The 19,137-nt window shown below is 42.9% G+C and overlaps 1 protein-coding gene across 1 annotated transcript in view; it reads right to left on the reverse strand.

The window, feature by feature from the left end:
• RIPK2 (receptor interacting serine/threonine kinase 2) overlaps positions 1-19,137 on the reverse strand; it is a 30,313-nt gene continuing 11,176 nt past the window's right edge. Inside the window, exons 2-11 of the mRNA XM_081874350.1 lie at positions 17,658-17,811; positions 16,660-16,815; positions 15,246-15,403; positions 13,886-13,935; positions 13,035-13,196; positions 8,892-8,977; positions 8,627-8,722; positions 7,360-7,441; positions 2,849-3,025; positions 1-1,468 (exon numbers count right to left, since the gene is read on the reverse strand). Coding sequence (XP_081730476.1) covers positions 1,122-1,468; positions 2,849-3,025; positions 7,360-7,441; positions 8,627-8,722; positions 8,892-8,977; positions 13,035-13,196; positions 13,886-13,935; positions 15,246-15,403; positions 16,660-16,815; positions 17,658-17,811 — 1,468 coding nt within the window. The 3' untranslated portion in view covers positions 1-1,121. The remainder of the gene's footprint in view (positions 1,469-2,848; positions 3,026-7,359; positions 7,442-8,626; positions 8,723-8,891; positions 8,978-13,034; positions 13,197-13,885; positions 13,936-15,245; positions 15,404-16,659; positions 16,816-17,657; positions 17,812-19,137) is intronic.

Here is a 19,137-nt window from a genome sequence, read left to right on the forward strand (position 1 = left end):
TCACTTCCACAATGTTTTAATTTTTCTTTTTTTAGATTTATGGTTTTCAAAGGATGCACTGGGCAACCCTGGGGTTTATTTATTGTTATTGTTTGAGGTTTTTCTTAAACCCCATCCTCCCCAGGGCAGTATGTAAAATACATAAATTCAAATGTCTCTCCATCCATCCATCCACAATCACAATAAAACCATCAAACTCAAACAGCCATCACAACATAAAATGGTAAATGGCAGCAACTAGTGGTCAAAGCAGTCCTCAGATTATGGACCAAAGGCTTGAATCTTACTGGCATTTTAAAAGGCAGGGAGACAACCCAATTTTCCCCAAAGGTAAATTCCATGCACAAGGTGCCACCATAGAGAAGGGCCAACCACCACTGCCCCTTTCACCAGTGTCATCAAGTATTTGGGGCCCAAGCCATTTACAGTCCCAAACCTTTCTTGAAAACTTACATTTTTCAAGGGAAAGATCATTCTCAGTACACAAGCTTGTCTATGGTTCCTGATCTTTTCCTACATTACACAGCTGCAGCAGTGGATGTTCTCCAGGGAGAGTGCTCTTGCTTATGGGATGCGGCCCAAGAAGTCTGGTCAAGGTCTCTGAAAACTGACCAGGAGCCTCAGAATATGCCCTATAATCTCCCACAATGCACAGCAGCAGTAGAGCAGTTAGGGTGTAAGTCCCACAGCAGATGAGTCAAGGCAGAAAGGCTTTGCCCTTCATTAAGAGGGCTTGAAAACAACTTTTTTAGAGCAATTCTGCCAACTTACGAAATCAGTAATCTTGTTCTTCTTTCACAAAGGTAGTTTTGACAGATGAGAGAACGTGTATAAAGATAGTAAAGCTGTGTGCACTTTCCCCATTTTTTTTTTAATATTTATGTATTTTTATAGATCCACAAAATACAGAAGTCTCCACTGAGATGCAGTGTAAAAGCAGTTTTTAGAACTTAAAAAAACAACAAGGGTGTCATGTAATACTTTCACTTGCCAGGCTTCCCCCTGACCCACCCACTCCAAACTTCAGTCTAGAGTCACGTAGCAGTGACATAAAGTGACATTTCAGAAACAGGAATCCCAGCTTTTAGGGAAACACTGCAAGATCTTTATACGGATGTTTATCAATTCAAAGATGTGGACCTGCAGGGAGCAGATATATTTGGATAAGGCTGAAGTCCCAGCTGCTTGTTGTCTTTCAGTTTTTGCACTATGACTCGAGCAACTTCCTCTCCTTGGCTGTCGGTCGTATCGAGCAGCTGCCTGACTTTTGAGGTCCTTGTAGGTTTTGTGCTGATAAGTTCATAATCCTCTTTCATGATTAAATCCCTTGAAAGGAGGGCATCCAAGGACTGGTTAAGGCAAGCCTCCGTCATCTGGTTGACTATGTCTTCTCTTCTGGTTTGGATCCATTGGTGAGCCACAGTTTCATCTTGCTGCTCCTGCTGCTGCAGAGTCTGCAGCATAAACTCTAACAAAGGGCAGCGGGGAGAAAGATGTCAAAGGTGTGAATGCATAGGAAGAGCATCAAAATGCAGCAGAACTATTTGAGAGAGAATTTCCTGTGTTTCAAAATACCAGAATTATCTATCTGTGTCATTTCAACAGTGCCAAATCAACAAAAGCCTCTAAGCAGCTTGCATAAAGCAGTGCAAAATATTCATAATAAAAAATACCCCAAATGTGAAAACCAACTACAGTCGTACCTTGGAAGTCGAATGGAATCTGTTCCAGAAGTCCGTTTGACTTCCAAAACATCTGGAAACCAAAGCACAGCTTCCGATTGGCTGCAGGAAGCTCCTGCAGCCAATCGGATGCCGCAGAAACCCTGTTGGACGCTCGGCTTCCAAAAATAGTTCACAAACCAGAACCGTCACTTCCGCGTTTGCGGCGTTCGGGCGCCAAAGCATTCGAGAACTAAGCTGTTTGAAGGTACAACTGTAGACATAAGATTTATCAAAATATGAAAACCAAACCAAATATGGTTAATAAAGCTGCATATCTGGGTAGGCCTGCCTAAACCTTAAGCAGGAACTGATAATGAGAGTGCAAAGGAGTCTGCCTAATGTTTATAATTAGTATTATATTAGTCAACTGAATCAATTTACAGCTTCATTCAAATAAATCAGATAAGACTCTTGTAGAGTTTAGATGACTAGGATTCCAATCTTGATAACTAACCATTGCTTATCAGTCAGATTCTCAAAAGAAATGCACACATTTACAAGTACATTCGAACTCCTTCCTGCACTGCAATTCTTTCCCACCTGTAACAGTTTCTCTTTTTAACCTCTTTTTGTTTTACATTCACTTGAATTTGCAATGTATTTAATGATGTGAATCAAGTTATCAGAACACTAATAATAATGGTTTAAATAGATGCACAAATCAGTTATTTTGCAGACATTTGCTGCCCAGTCCTCCCTGCATTTATTCAGAAAGAGGTCCTACGGTGTTTAATGCAATTTACCCCCCAGTTTGCAGAAACAGCAGCCTCAAAGTAATAAACAGTCCATCCCCAACTTACAGTCTGAAGGACTTTATTTATATCGTTGCTCAGAATGTGGTTAAGTAGAAGTCATTTGTGGTACGTAAACAAGGAAGCTTTGAAAGGGAACAGTTGCAGAGTAACATTTTCTGGTCAGAAAAACTGTATAAACTCATCCTCAGAAACATAATCAAAGAGGCAAAAGTGGGAAATGCGGGTGAATTTGCATAAACTGCATCAATGCTTCTGTGTTCAGAGACCTGATTTAGCTGTACTACAACCATGCTTCATGGCAATGTTACTCAATACTCCAAGTGATAAAGTGAGATGGAGACAAGGAAAACGAAGGTTCCACTTCTGTACCTGAGTTACTTCTTGGTGGCTGACGTGGGTATGGCGTGGAATTTGAGGAATCAGAACTATCTGTGGTGGATGAGCAGGAGTTTTGTTGAGATGCATAAGACGGAATAGTCGACGGCAGCGAGCGATTTTGCTTCAGGCTAATCAACGAGTGAGGTTCATCCAAAGAGTCATATTTACCTGTAATGAAGACAGAGTGGTTTGCATGTTTTTTTCAATTTTGAATTCGAATCACACCAAAAGCAAAGCCAGAAGTCATTTTGCATGGTTAATCCTGCATCCAGTGTTCTGCAGCCCAGATAGGAGCTGGAAAAAATCACATCTGGCAAGAAATGCAGATGTGTACATGGGTAGACGAGTCTAAAATGCCTGGGACCACACATTTTCATGGCTCTTCTAGCAGCTATGGTGCCTCATTCATCAGGATTTGTATTTTGCTCTAGGAGACTTAGTTTGGTCAGAATCGAGTATACACCTCTAGAGTTAAAGCCAAACGTATTACTATCAGCCACCATAGCCACTAGAGGGCATAGGCACCGACTCCATGGGGCCTGAGGGGGCCCGAGCCCCCTCAAAAATTCGTTTGGGGGGGCTCAGCCCCCCCAATAATTTAAGAAAATTATTACCGTAAATTTCGCTCTATAACACGCAGATTTTTTCTCCTAAAAAGTAAGGGGAAATGTCTGCGCATGTTATTGAGCGAATGTGTGGTCCCTGGAGCTGACTCCGGAGCGCAGGGGCAAAAATAGGCAAAAATCAGGCAAAAATAAGATTGGGCGGAGGGAAGGTGGAAGCTGCTGCTTTCCTGCATTCTGCCTCAGGGTCTTACTGCCCACCCGCTTCTGTTGCTGCGTTTGCTCAAACTCAACAAAGAGCAGGGAATCCCCTGCCCTCCTGGCAAGCAGAGGGTTAAGGAAAGGATCGAGTCCTTCCTTCTAATTCTTTCCTAGTCACACTGCGTGCAGGCTCCAGCCCACCACCTCCTCCTCTCCGTGCTCTAGGGACTCGCCGGTGGGAGAGAGAGAGAGAGGGCTGGCTTGGGGGGACCGGGACTTTTGCCTTCCTTTCCTCCCCCCCACACCGTTAAACTCCTTCCCTGCATTCTTAGCCAGCTGCTTCTCCGCACACCCCTCTTGTGCTTCTTGTCCCTTCTGTGTTTTTCCTTCCCTCCCCATTTAAAACGTGGTGACAAAGCACGGATCCACATGGATCCTCAGGATTTTTGCATTGGGTCACCCCAAATTCACCATCAGATCACATTACATGTCCATGGCTACAGTCTGTACCAAAAAAATCACGCACCCACTGTTGCCTGGAGCTGCAATGGTGCAAAAACGTGGTTACAAAGCATGGATCCACAGGATCTTTGCACTGGGTCACCCCAAATTCACCATCAGATCACATAGCATGTCCATGGCTACAGCCTGCACCAAAAAAATCACGCACCCACTGTGGCCTGGGGCCACAATGGTGCAAAAACGTGGTTACAAAGCACGGATCCACATGGATCCTCAGGATTTTTGCATTGGGTCACCCCAAATTCACCATCAGATCACATAGCATGTTCATGGCTACATCTTGCACCAAAAAAATCACGCACCCACTGTTGCCTAGGGTCACAGTGGTGCAAAAACGTGGTTACAAAGCACGGATCCACATGGATCCTCAGGATTTTTGCATTGGGTCACCCCAAATTCACCATCAGATCACATAGCATGTCCATGGCTACATCTTGCACCAAAAAAATCACGCACCCACTGTTGCCTAGGGTCACAGTGGTGCAAAAACGTGGTTACAAAGCATGGATCCACATGGATCCTCAGGATTTTTGCATTGGGCTACTCCAAACTCACTGTCAGATATTAAAAATCTTTATAAAATAGAGAATTAAATACATACAGAATGTTAAATTTTCAGTTTCGAAATATTAGTACTAGTTTAGTACTGTATTTCTATATTACTATAGTACTGTAATTGTTATTTTCAAATACTTAAATATTTTTAGGGTGTAAGACCCAATTAAAGCCCGTTATTTACATACAGTATTACAGTATTTACATACAGTATTAGGCATACTGTATTAACTTTATTAACTGTATTAAAGCATTAACTTTGAGATATTATTTTTATTTAATGAACCCTCAGCCTTATTCAAAGTAAGCTTAAATTAGCTATTTCACTTATTAATCAAAGTGCTATTACTGTGCGACAGCAATATTTTATGTTTTATTCTTTTAATGATAGTTTAGGATTTATTTAAATATCATTTCAGTCTTTTCAGAGCTATATATTCACTGCTCTGTAATAGTCTATAAGCATAATTGTTACTGTAAATTAAATTAGCTTTTTACGAAAATACCGTGCGTGTTTATGTTTTGTTTCTTTTTTCAAAGCCAAAAAGTGTTTCAGGCTTGTCGAGTTTCCCGGAGTGTGGAGTTATAGAGAGTCGAGTTTTCGGGGTTCTAATGTTGATCATATGACTCTAAAATACTTTTAAAAAACTTTAAAACTCACTAATTTTCATCTAAAATTTAGAAAACTTCCCGGGGCAGGACCCCGGTATGGGCTCCCCCAATATTTTTTATAAGTCGGCGCCCCTGCTAGAGGGCCATGAAAATTTGTGTCCTGGGCTTTTTAGACTCGTCTACCCTTGTACTAGGGGCGCAGGTGGCACTATGGGTTAAACCACAGAGCCTAGGGCCTGCCGATCAGAAGGTTGGCAGTTCGAATCCCTGCAATGGGGTGAGCTCCTGTTGCTCGGTCCCTGCTCCTGTCAACCTAGCAGTTTAAAAGCACGTCAAAGTGCACGTCAAAGTGCAAGTAGATAAATAGGTACCGCTCCGGCGGGAAGGTAAACGGCGTTTCTGTGTGCTGCTCTGGTTCGCCAGAAGTGGCTTAGTCATGCTGGCCACATGACCTGGAAGCTGTACGTTGGCTCCCTCAGCCAATAAAGCGAGATGAGCGCCGCAACCCCAGAGTTGGCCACGACTGGACCTAATGTTCAGGGGTCCCTTTACCTTTACTTTACCCTTGTACTATCTGAGTCATGGAGTCACATCAGTGTAGATGCACCCCTTTGCTTTGATCACTGTCCACAAACGTGAGGCTGCAGCCCATAAATGGAGGAGCTTGCCAGGGCTGTCTCAAGACATGGTGCTGCTCCAAGGTGCAGGGCCGAACAATTAGAGCTCCGAATCTCTTTTATGCCACACAGGAAGCTGATTCTAGGATCATCTGCTGTAGCTGTGCAAGATCTGGAATCTGCATCCCTCGAGCCTTTGCAACACTGAGAGAGTTTGGGGAGGGACACTTAATGCATCACATGCTATATCACTGGTACCTCAAGAAATAGTGCAGAGGTCAGCAAGGTTTATCTTGTCTGGGCCAGATTGGTCCCGCGGATCATGCGTGCGCACCGGTGATTTCCGGTGTCTGCGTGTGTGCAGATGTGATTTCTGGTGCCGCGGAGGCGAGCCCCCGTGCCGCACTGTGCTGATTTAGCACAGTGCTAAAGTGGGCAGATCGTGGGCCAGTCAAACGACCTCCGCGGGCTGCTTCCAGCCCATGGGCCTTAGGTTGCTGACCCCTGAAGTAGTGTGGTTTGAAGTTTTGTGTGGCTGGGCTGACTCCAATCTTTTTCACTCAGTGCAATATGATGACAATGTAACATAGCAGCTAGAAAGAACACCCAATCAACTTGTCCAGATGTGAACAGTCAGGACAAACCTGTTGTAGCTTCATGGCTCCCAAGCTTTCCTTCATATTTCTACTACTTCTTCAACCAATTAGTATTCCACGTATCCCTTAATGGAGCAGACAGAGGCTGCATTCAGGAAGCACTTTAACTTTGCTTTTCTGACATTTCCTTTATCTGATAATCTCTGCATTATATGTAATCTGTCACATGACATAAACGCCACTTCTGGAAATCTTGCAAAAGTTTAGCAACTTGTTTCCATGTTGCTTTGAGGAAAAAATTGTCCGGAACCCTGTTAACATGGAAAATAATGGGATTGGGAGGGGGGGTTGTGTGTGTAATGTTAATCCCTACAGTTTCATGCCATGTGATGAGATTCATTCTTCACTGTTGTGGGTGAATCATGGGAAGGGGGAGGTGGGAAGAGCAAAAGAACGTATGGCCATGAAGGGTGGCAATCCCCATTTGGGACAGCTGCATATCCCTGCACTGTTAGGGGTTGGACTAGATGGTCTTCAGGTTCCCTTCCAACTCTATGATTCTGTGACATGTCAAAAGATGTCCACTGTTGTGTCACACCCAGTGGTGTGAATGAAACTCTGTACGGCATCGCAGTATATTGTCCAAAGGGTAACACAATATAAAATGAACATTAGAAACCAGAACAGCATTATAACCCAGAAAACTAACATGATAATCCTCATGTCTGATTGCACCCTTGTTGTCTGTTGTCCCAGAATGTCGGACAAGAAGCAATAGGTGGAAATTTCAGAGAAACATATTTTATATAAAGTTGGGCTAGGTCAAGAGGGGTTACCTTCTGAGAGGAGATTGCACTGTTTCGATGCATCCCGGACAGTGTTTCGTGAAAGGTAGCTATCACATTGCGATGAAGAGTCCTGCAATGATCACAACATATGGAGCAAACATTTGATAATGGTATTTACATTGCATTTCTCCCCTGCAAAATCTCCCACCTGAAGCCCTATGAAGGGATTATTACTATCCCATTTTAATACACAGAACATAAACACAACTTGATGTATACCTAGAGGGCGGTATTCAACTGCATTTTAATCAGAGCAGACCCACTGAAATTAATGAACCTGAGGTAGTCTTGTTCATTAACTTCAGTGGGTCTACCCTGAGTAGGACAATCAATGGATATAAACCATTATTATTATTATTAAGTCCTGTCCTTTAATTTCAAAGTACAAAACTTCGTTGAATACTGCTCAGAGTTCCCTATTGTCTCCCAGGTAGATGTAGACCAGAGTTGGGCCTGCTTCGAGTTTAGCCACAATACTGTATGTATAATGTGCCTTCAAACCATGCCCTTGCAGGTGGAGGGGGGGGACTGGGTCTGGCTGGCTCCTTCCTTATCACCTCCCCCTACCCTGTGAGCTATGTTTCACAGGTAGGTGAATGACATTTTACCCCATGTGGGCAATCAGCTGGTTGTCAGAGCTTGCAAGGATCTATGCAAGGACCTATGTCAGCCAAATGCACAACCATATTTGGGCCAGATGTGTCTTTACATGTCCCACAGCTGATATGTCAGGTGTAGCGCAGGTGGGCATGGCTTAGCCAAACAGCCTCACAGGCTAAATGGCTTCCTCATCAGAGACCCGCTTGCTACAGATGTTTGCATCACACAGTCAGTCTACTTCAGGGGTCAGCAAGCTTACCAAACGATGGGCCGGTCCATCCGTCAGAGGGTGCACCCGGGTTGGAAGAGCGCCCGTGCGCATGTGCACAGGCGCCATCAACCTGGAAGTTGGTCCCCACACCGACTTCCGGCGGTGAGCCAGCGGCAGGGGTCTCCATGGGGTGGATAGACGAGCCCCATGGGCTACTACCGGCCCATAGGCCTTAGGTTGCAGACCCCTGGTGTACTTAGTGCAGCCATGCCCTTCACTTAACACAGGAGCAAAGAAGGCCCACAAAATAGAGCTAATGCACAAAAGGAAAATGATTTAACACATGCAAAGTGCTTTACAGTATATTACATGGTCCCTTCCAATGCTACAATTCTCTGTGTTACAGAAATACTAAGGCAATAATAAAAGAAAAGGTTGCTTTACCTCTTGTGTACTGGGATTTAAAGGTATATTTAGAGATATTGATTCACCATCGGGCTTCTTGCTAGGCATATGAACACATCGCCACTCGTATTCAGCCTGAAAGAGACATTAGGAGGCTTGTATCAGTCACCTTTGGAACTGTGAAAAGAGTATACATTCTAGGTATACAATTTCAAGCTTCAGTAACACAGCCATCCTGTTTCTTTGCGTGGACAAATAACTTTCACTTTGTGTATTTTCACTTTGGGTTACAACGTAGACTTACTTTGGCTTTCTTTAACTGTATCACTGCTTGAAGCATAGGTATCTCATCAAAGGTTCTCAGCATGGGTTCAAGCTCTATTATGCACCCTAGGCAAGAAAAGGGGAGACAAACCACATTCAGTCCTATACTATTAGCTCTTATAACAGTAAATTACTGAACTTTTGAAATCACATTTATGGGGGGAAAGTGACTCAAGGGCACACACCATAAAACACACTGTAAGGATGCCAACCCCCACCCCCCTGCAGAAGCAAATTGCAGGCTTAAAAATCCCAGCGCACACACAGATCTGGGATATTCAACAGCCATGCATCGAGAAGGGTTACTAACAGATTTATTTATATAGGCAGGCCATCGGCATGTAAAAGTCGCAGCTTTCAGGGCTCCTGCAACTGGGGAGACCAGGATAATAATAATAATAATAATAATAATAATAATAATAATAATAATAATAATTTATTATTTATACCCCGCCCATCTGGCTGAGTTTCCCCAGCCACTCTGGGCGGCTCCCAATCAGTATTAAAAACAATACAGCATTACATATTAAAAACATCCCTGAACAGGGCTGCCTTAAGATGTCTTCTGAACGTCAGGTAATTCTTTATCTCTTTGACATCTGATGGGAGGGCGTTCCACAGGGCGGGCGCCACTACCGAGAAGGCCCTCTGTCTGGTTCCCTGTAGCCTCACTTCTCGCAATGAGGGAACCGCCAGAAGGCCCTCGGCGCTGGATCTCAGTGTCCGGGCTGAACGATGGGGGTGGAGACGCTCCTTCAGGTATACAGGACCGAGGCCGTTTAGGGCTTTAAAGGTCAGCACCAACACTTTAAATCGTGCTCGGAAAGGATGTCAATGTTACCTTGGCTTTCTGTTTGCACTGCTCTTTGGGTCGGGAAATACCCAGGTTTCTATGGATAAATTTATTTTTTGATATGGACTGAAATGAAATACCGAATTTTTCACTCTATAGGACACACCCGACCATAGGATGCACCTTGTTTTAGAGGGGGAGAACAAGAAAAGAAAAATCTCCCCTCTCTGCTCAGCGCCCCTTCAGCGAAGTAGCAGGAGAAATGGAGCCCCTTCCATTTCTCCTCCCGCTTTGCTGAAGGGGCGCTGCACAGCTCTCCCTCTCTGCTGAAGCCAGGAGAGTCTTGCTCTCCCGGCTTCAGCAAAAGGATCCCGAAGCCTTCGGAGCGCAGCGCAAGTTCCCGCTGTGCTCCAAAGGCTTCAGGTGGCTATCCCTGAAGCCTGTAGAGCGAGAGGGGTCGGTGCGCACCTTCCCCTCTAGCTCTCCAGGCTTCAGCGAAAGCAGCGCGAAGCCTCCGGAGCGTGGAGGGAGCGCTCCCTCTGCGCTTCGGAGGCTTCGCGTTGCTATCGCTGAAGCCAAGGAGCCTGCACTTGCTCCATAGGACGCACACACGTCCCCATACTTTTTGGAGGGGAAAAAGTGCGTCCTATAGAGCGAAAAATATGGTAAACAACAGACCCGAGAATATAGTCCTTTGAAATATTATTAGTTAACTAAGAGAGGGAGGGAGAAACTCAAAGCAAGCAGGACTCTTTGCATCTAGCGATGCACTGCAAGCTATTTGCTTTCAATGTTGTGTCTATATTCCACACAAAATGCTTTCTGCTCTAACAACTTTTTACGACTTAGCATTAAAGAAGCACACACTCAGCCATGATGATGTGCTTCCTTCCTCCTCGTGCAGCTAGCCAAGCCCTAGCAAATAGCAGGGAGGCTGGGAAACTAGCAAGCTCAATGCTCAATGCTCAAAGATCAACAGGATTTCTGCCACTACAGCTGGAGTAAATCTACCTCAAGGCACTGATTTCAAGATCCCTCATTTAGAAGGTGGCAGCTAGTAACTGGCCAGCCTCCTGTTATTTTTTACCAGGGCGTCATTCAAACCATACATTTAATACACTCTTATACCACTTTAACCATCATGACTTCCTCCAAAGAATTATGGGAAGTGCAGTTTGTTAAGGGTGCTGAGAAACCTCCTTTCCCCTCCCACAACTACAGTTCCCAGAGTTCCCTGGGAAGAGGGATTGACTGAAGAGAAAGGTGGGAAAACAGTAGGCTCTCCATAAAGATAACTGGCAAAAAGGCATCCAAAAGGATAAAAAAAACTCTGGAATTATGAAGTCAGAGCTTCATTTATGGTACAGCTGCATATCTGGAAAAACAAACTGTCGGAGAACAGTCTGCAAATGACTCAAGGCAAGACCACATTATTCACGAAATTTAACTTTCTGACTTTTCCCCTGATTATTGCAAAATGAAGGGAAGTAGGAGAATCTGGTTATTTCAACATCTGACAAAGCTTTTGCTAGCAGCTGCAGATAAGTTTAAAAAAAAAATGGGGGAAAGCAAAAAATTTAAAGATGGTTCTTGGCAAGATAAAAAAAGTGTATAGCCCAGTTAAATCTTACAGGCAGAAAAATAAAAAATAAAACAGAAGGGGCAGTCACCTGAAAGCTCCTACAGTGAGAAATCTGAAAAATTAGCTTATTCACTCTGGGCAGCTTACAACACATATAAAAACATAAGAAAACATCAAATATTAAAAACCTCCTGATACAGGTCTTCCTTCTGATGTCTTCTAAAAGTTGTATCATTATTTATCTCCCTGACATCTGATGGGAGGGCATTCCATAGGGATAAAAACAATTCTATCCTAGGCCTATAGATGTAGGGAATCTTACAGAATTCTTCTTCCTTCACCTTTTCTGTTTTTTATTTAACTGGTGTCTTTTCCACTTCACTTAGCAGTTGGCTAAATTTCCCATCAGAAACATGGGGATAACAGTAATATCTTCATTGAGGTGGTGGTAACAACAACAACAACTTTATTAATTTAACTAGTGCTTAATGTCAAAATAGTCTTCTAAGTGGTGTGCAAAGAATCTGCAATAAATTAATCTGTCAAAAAATAATAATAAATAAAATAAAATCTGACCTGCAATTCTAAGAAAGTAAATGAAAATAGGTCTACCTGGTAGTCAGGCATTCACATAACTCATGCAAATCATACACCGTAATTGTAATAGATGCAAATTTGGGTGGCGGGGTCACAGACACTTGGCATGCTTCCAGAACTGTTTGTGCTGTATAAACACCATACATTTAGATAACCAAAAGAATCCCAGGAACTGTATATTTACTTTTTCCAGAGCTACAATTCCCAGCACCTTAACAAACTACAGTTCTCAGCAGTGTTAGAAATTCCCTGGGTGTCAGGTTCATTTTGCTTCTGGTGCAGGTCCAAGTGTGGAGATTTCTGGGTGCCATGCTGGCATCAGACATCTCCACCCAGCCAGTTTTAAAACCTCTACCTTAGTCCACAGCTAAAACCATTTCCATTTCCACTGTGTGTGTTTCTCCTTCTCGCATACTGGGACAAGTGAATGGTAAGAGTAAGCTACAATCAAGCAAAGTGAGATCATAGAATCATAAAACTGTAAAAAGGTAAAGGACCCTTCGATGGTTAATTCCAGTCAAAGGCAAATATGGGGTTGCGGCGCTCATCTCGCTTTCAGGCCGAGGGAGCCGGTGTTTGTCCACAGATAGCATTCTGGGTCACATGGCCAGCATGACTAAACCACTTCTGGCGCACGGAGGACTGTGACAGAAGCTAGAGCGCATGGAAATGCTGTTTACCTTCCCGCCACAGCAGTACCTATTTATCCACTTGCACTGGTGTGCTTTTGAACTGCTAGGTTGGCAGAAGCTGGGACAGAGCAACGGGAGCTCACTCCGTTGCGGAGATTCAGATCCCAAGTGTCATCTAATCCACCCCCCTGGCAAATAGACATTCTGCTGTGCCGACCATAACCAAGGTTTAAGGTGGCATTTGGTGCCTAGCTTATATGTCCAATGTTCTAACACTGGTTCTCTGGATTCTTTGGGGGAAGCCATGTGTTTTAAATGCATGATGAGTACACAGCCTAAATTGAGCAATCTCCTAATCACACAGCCGGCACACAGCTTCCACTCACTGCCAATAGGGGCTTATGTGGAGGGCAATAGTTATGCTTCAATGAAATTAACAGAGATTATGCAGCAGCAGGAGAGTTTAGTGCCTGCCGCCTACCAAGCTCCCTACCCTGCTATGCAAAAGGTGAAGCTCACTTGAGAAAGAAGGCCTTTCGTCTGGATTTTGCCCCCAGCCGGATTCCATTAACGACAGCATCAAGGCGCGGTGAGGAATGTCTAGCGGAAGATACTCGTCCCCAGTGTCTGGACGTTTTCCTTGCGACACGCTATACATAATCTGCAAGGGGTTTATAACATCTGTCAAAAGTAGATATTGCGCACTTATTAGAAATATGTGTACTTCTCACGCCGTGGCAAAACAACAACAACACACACATCCTGTGAACACAGAGACAATGTTGACCCTCTTAAATTATAAGATATTGCTACCAATCCTCCCTTCCTTCCCAAGTCTTCACAGTATCATTTATTTAACCAAAGTGGAAAAACAAAGTCATTACAAGACTTTGTACAGTGGTACCTCGGGTTAAGTACTTAATCCGTTCCGGAGGTCCGTTCTTAACCTGAAACTGTTCTTAACCTGAAGCACCACTTTAGCTAATGGGGCCTCCCACTGCTGCCGTGCCGCCAGAGCCAGATTTCTGTTCTTATCCGGAAGCAAAGTTCTTAACCTGAAGCACTATTTCTGGGTTAGCAGAGTGTGTAACCTAAAGAGTATGTAACCTGAAGCGTATGTAACCTAAGGTACCGCTGTACATTACATTACAAGAAAGAACGGTCATTACAAAAAGCAGTAATAATTAGGGTTGTATCTAACACTATTCAGAGAAGACCCATGACTATATTAGGTTCAATGGGTCTCCGCTGAGTAGGGCAAGCACTGCATTATTTCAAGGGGCAAGTTCCTTCCGATTGCTGCATGCTAAACCCAATCTTGCTGATTCTAAACAGAAGTTATGCAATGAAACTAAAGAAAGTAGTCTGACCTTCAAATGGCTGCTTTCTTGACAGCACTTCCCACATAATAATGGCATAGCTGTTCAAAAGTAAAAAAAGAAAAAAGTAAAACATAAATGTAAATCAGTCCGGGACAAAATATACTCCGCCCCCTGGTAGGCTTCCAAATGTAGTAACTGAGGGGACCAGGCTACAAGGGGACTCCTGAAGGCAGTTGGAGAACACAAGCATTATAATGTTTGATGTATTACGGTATTTTAATAATTTGTTGGAAGCCGCCCAGAGTGGCTGGGGAAGCCCAGCCAGATGGGTGGGTTATAAATAATAAATTATTATTATTATTACTATTACCATTATTATTATTATTATTATTATTATTATTATTATTATGGAATAAGCACTCAGTGGCTGTTGCCCTCCACAGCTGCAACCTGAGGTGTGCCTTTCTGCATATATGTGCAACTCAAGGGTGAATCCTGTGCAAATGTACGTACAAAAGAAAGTGGGAAGAGCTGATTCAGACATGCATGCTTGGTAGCCTCACTCACACAAACCTACATGACTGGATGCTACAGCCATCTGCTAAGAAACATGCATGTGTGAACTCATCCTTCCAGGGACTCTGCAGCCATTCTAAACATTTGGTGCAGTCCTGCCACCGGAAATCTGTTGGTAACGCTGCACACTGAATGGGTGAGATGCAAAACTATTATTTATTAAATTTGTTGACACCCATTCATCTATAAAAATATTTGTATACCACTGTGTCATGCTGGCTTAAACCTTCAGAAATGAGTCTAATGTAATTTCAGATGCAATTGCAACCCTGAAGTAGTAGGAGGTTTCAAATTTTGCCATGTCTAGGGTGTTAATTTTGGCAAATGTGAGGGTCATAAAAATATATATTTTGGGTGTGAGGAATTTTTGTGACTGCAAAACATTTCTCTTGGTAAATTTACAATTGATGAAGATGCACATAAACTGCTTTCAGAAATCCAAAGAATGTTAATTTTACCTTCTAACTAACCCTAACTAATAATAATAATGATAATGATAATAATAATAAAATGAATAAAATGAATAAAATGAATAAAATGAATAATAATATTAATATATAGTATAACTGCAAAGTACTTGGCAATCATTTCTATGCAGTTTTACACACATTTTATTTACCAACCTAAACTGGATGATATCAATTTAACCAAAATATCTTTTTAATTCCAAAGTCATGTTACAACCTTTTAGCACCCCTCATTTTTGAATTCGAAAGCTGAAAAATTCAACACACCCTATGATACACCCAATACGCCCAAACATGCAAGGGTTTTTAAAGAACATAAACAACAGTGTGCATCTTTTCTTAACTCTGTAATAAAATATAAATACCTGTATATATCATGCTTTATAGTTGCACGCGTTTTCTGACTGAAATCATAATCTTCAGGTGGCATGTAGATAATAGTCCCTCCCTCAGGCATTGATTTCTCACCGCGTGACAGTGACATAGATACCATGCGCCACTTTGACAAACCAAAATCTGCAATCTGGAAGGAGAGAAACAGGAACTCGGGACAATCCACAAATATAGAACCCAGTGTGCCTGTCGGATACACTGGGGTGGATGCCAATCAGGTATGGGGAACCTCTGGCCCCCCAGGTGTTGCCGAACTACAACTGAACTACAACTATGGTGTTCCATTTACCATAAACATTCTAAAAAAATCTTACTCAGCAAATGGTGCAACACCCTTGCATGACCACCCAAATCCTTACACAGCTTTATTACTTCACTTTTCAAGGATATATTTAGTGCACGAGTCGCAAGACTGAACTCCACCCACTAACGTCCAAACCAACACAATGGAAACCGTTCTTTTTTTCCCTTAAGAAAACATAGTTGCATTATAGATTGCCGCTTAATGAATAGCCGGACCAAATAAGCCTCCCAAATTCTTAAGCCACTAAAAGCAAATGTTTCTTGAGGCAATTTTGTGACCACAGTTCATTTTTTTTAATGACAAACCCCCTCCAAAAAACCAAGTTTCTAATCACGAGTGACAAGTATTGGTTCATAAGCATTTAGGCACTGTCTGGTGAAGTCTCAGGCTTTTAGGGTTCAGCAATACCTTATAGTGATGAGAGAGAAAGAGTCATTCTTCATATCTTTGTGCAGCCTTAAATTTGTAATTTTGAGTAATCTCCTTCTCTACAAAATCTCACCCTCAACTGTTCAGCTGCTCCCTATGTACTGCAGAGTAGGTGTGGCAAAAAGCAGATTAAGATCTATAGGTAGATCTCTAAGTGATTTGTGGTACATCAAGAATTCCTGACGCCCAACCATTTCACAACACCAACAGCAGACAACACACAAACACACTACTGAAATGAAAAAAGCTAGGGGAACCAAGAATGGATTTGTGTGTGGAAGAACTGTGAGCTCAGTTCAGTTCTGGTATTCTTCACAAATCTCTGTGCTCAGCAGCTGTTCAGAGGGATCCTGCTCTTTAATTCTAAGGCTGTGTACACTGAAAGCACACAACTCCCCCAAAGAATCCTGGGAATTGTAGCTGCTAAGGGTGCTATGAATTGTAGTCCTGGGAGAGGTAAAACTACAGCTCCCAGAATTCTCTGGGAGAAGCCATATGCTTTAAGTGTATGGTGTGAATTCAGCCTCAGTGTCTTCTGCACAGGGCTCCATTTGACAGATCTTGTGAAACACAAAATAGAGCCCCAAAATCCAAAATGTGCCCTCCCTTGCTGTAAAGAATCACAGGCCCTAGAGAGAGAAACACGCTCATACCTTAACATGAAAGTCACTGTCAAGCAAAATATTATGCGTCTTCAAATCATGATGCAAGAGAGGAGGACTCATGTTGTGAAGATAATTTACTCCCAAGGCAATTTCATAAAGAATGCGAAACCTCAATGACCAAGCAATGTCAGGATATACATTTTTCTATTTGAGAGAGAGAGAGAGAGAATGATGAAACACAAATTTAGGAGTAAGGCCACACAGTTAAAATGATTCCGTATCACAAAACTAAAGTGACACTGAAAGGGGAAATAACTCATAACTTAAAAGTGATAAAAGCAACAAAAGAACCAGAAAAATGTTATGCAATGTGGTGGCCGTTTCTTCACTATGCAAATGAACTGGTCGTAAGGAAAAACTCTCCGAAGCATCTTTGCCGATGTGGCTATCCTGAACAGTATGGCTTGAGCTATATTCTATCTGTGATGTCCTGGGACATTAAATACTGGATAATATGTATGGAATAAGAAACATCATTCATGTCAATATGCAACCCTAATACCTGGTATGGGAGGATGCTATGTTATGTATCTGTTATTATGCATTTTAATAAACCTCAATAAAAATTATTTAAAAACTTACTTCAAACTACAAAATGCTCCTTTAAACCACAGATTCAATAGCCCTTTGGAGCAGGGCTGGGGAACCTGTTACCCTTCACATTTAGCTTGGCTCCAGCTCACCCCTGACCAGTGGCCAGGCTGACTGGGACTGATAAGAGTTGGTTTCCTGCAACACCTGGAGGGTGATAGGTTAGCCCACATTTTCAAGGGGGGAGTGGGACCTCCTGCCCACAACAAGTTTCATCTGAGAGCAGGCCCTCCTTTCAGACTAACGCTATATGTGTTTGACCAACAGAAAGGGTCTTACGCCCTACTCAGGTGTTCAGAGAGTTGGGTTCAACTGAAGAGCATCGTCTCTTTATTTCCCCCACTCCCTTAGGGGAAAAAAAAAAAAAAAGCAGGCCGTGGGCTCAGTATACTTACACTGTGTAAAAGTTGGTTCAGTGACCCACTTGGCATATATTCCGTCACAATGCCCAGAAATTCCGGTTCGTTGCAAATCCCCAGAATTGGCAGAATGTAACTGAACCTCGCCTGGTGTAAAATTTCAGCTTCTTTCAGGAGATTGTCTCTCTCGCTGCAGGGACAGGAAGAGAAGGACAAACCAGTTTTACCGCATTTGAAGCTTGAAATATGCAGCTGTAGGTTAAAGCTCCAGAAGGAGTTCATTCAAGCAGTGTGCTGAAAACCACACACTGTGAGAGGGAAGTAACGGCTGGGGGAAAACAGTAAATTAATACTAATAAAAATGCATTGACGGCCTTTCTCTACGAAATCACATTCAAGGTGGTCTGCAATCAATGAAGTTGAACAAATATCAAGGGCGCCTCCAGCAACCCAGTTATTGAGTATGTGTCCTAATCTGCTTGCACAAAACTCACACGGGTTAGATTATATACAGACTTAATCGTGCACCAGTGGCGTGTGGTGAAATTTTTCATAGGGCTTTGAAAAGGAGGAACTAGGCCTCTGACAAAATGCTCAAGCATTCTGGCAGATGTTTGGCTTAGTGCTACATCCAAACCACCTCTCTAGTTGCAGAGACTAGAAGTGGGTTGCACAGAAGTGGGTAGGACTTGTCTTGCTACTGGACTGGCATTTTAGGGATTTGAAATACAGCAAATGAAAGCAATTTATCTTGTTAAATCACTTTTGAGACTTTTTCTTTTGTATAAAGTGTCTGACAAACAGAAGAAGAAGAAGAGGGAAAGGATCGCCCACAAATACAGCGAGATCTAGTCTTCTTCTTCACCTTTTGGCATCCTTGAGAGGTTTGCATTGAGCAGAGTTAAGGGTTAAAGGGAAAAGGGAAAAGAAAACAGAAAACACAGCACTGAGTAATTCTTTCCAGCACTGCCCAGTCCTGCAATAATGAGGTAGTGAAAATTCCCTAAGCTACCCATTAACCAAAAGCCACACTGCAGATTCACTTGACTAAAAGCACACTTTTCAATTGCACCTCCCCGGCTAAACCTACAAATTTATATTTAGCTAAATTAACAAAGCTAGCTAAATTTCAGATTTCCATGCACCTTCCTTCCTTCACAGAATTTAAGGCAGAGTAAGTGTGGTGACCCTCAGGAGGGCAGTCTCCTATCCAGCCACTGACCAGCCCCAGACCTCGACCTCATGTGCCTTCAAGAAGCACTATTTTAAAGAAAAGCCAGGCAGAACATGTTCATGAACAAGTTGTGGTACATTCCCCACCACTAGTGAATATTTGCTGTTCGAGTTCCAGCCAGTCAGCCAAGCTCCCCTTCAGAATACTATAAGGGCCTCAAGCAGGAAATTCCTCTCTTCCACTCCCCACTCCCCAATTTCTGTTTTACTTTCCAATTCAACACTCATTATTTCACAGCTTCTGGAGCCCACTAAACATGTTTTTTGGGGTGGGACGTTGTTC

The sequence above is a fragment of the Podarcis erhardii genome (genome assembly GCF_964252035.2).
Source record: "Podarcis erhardii genome assembly, chromosome: 8".
NCBI lineage: Eukaryota > Metazoa > Chordata > Lepidosauria > Squamata > Lacertidae > Podarcis > Podarcis erhardii.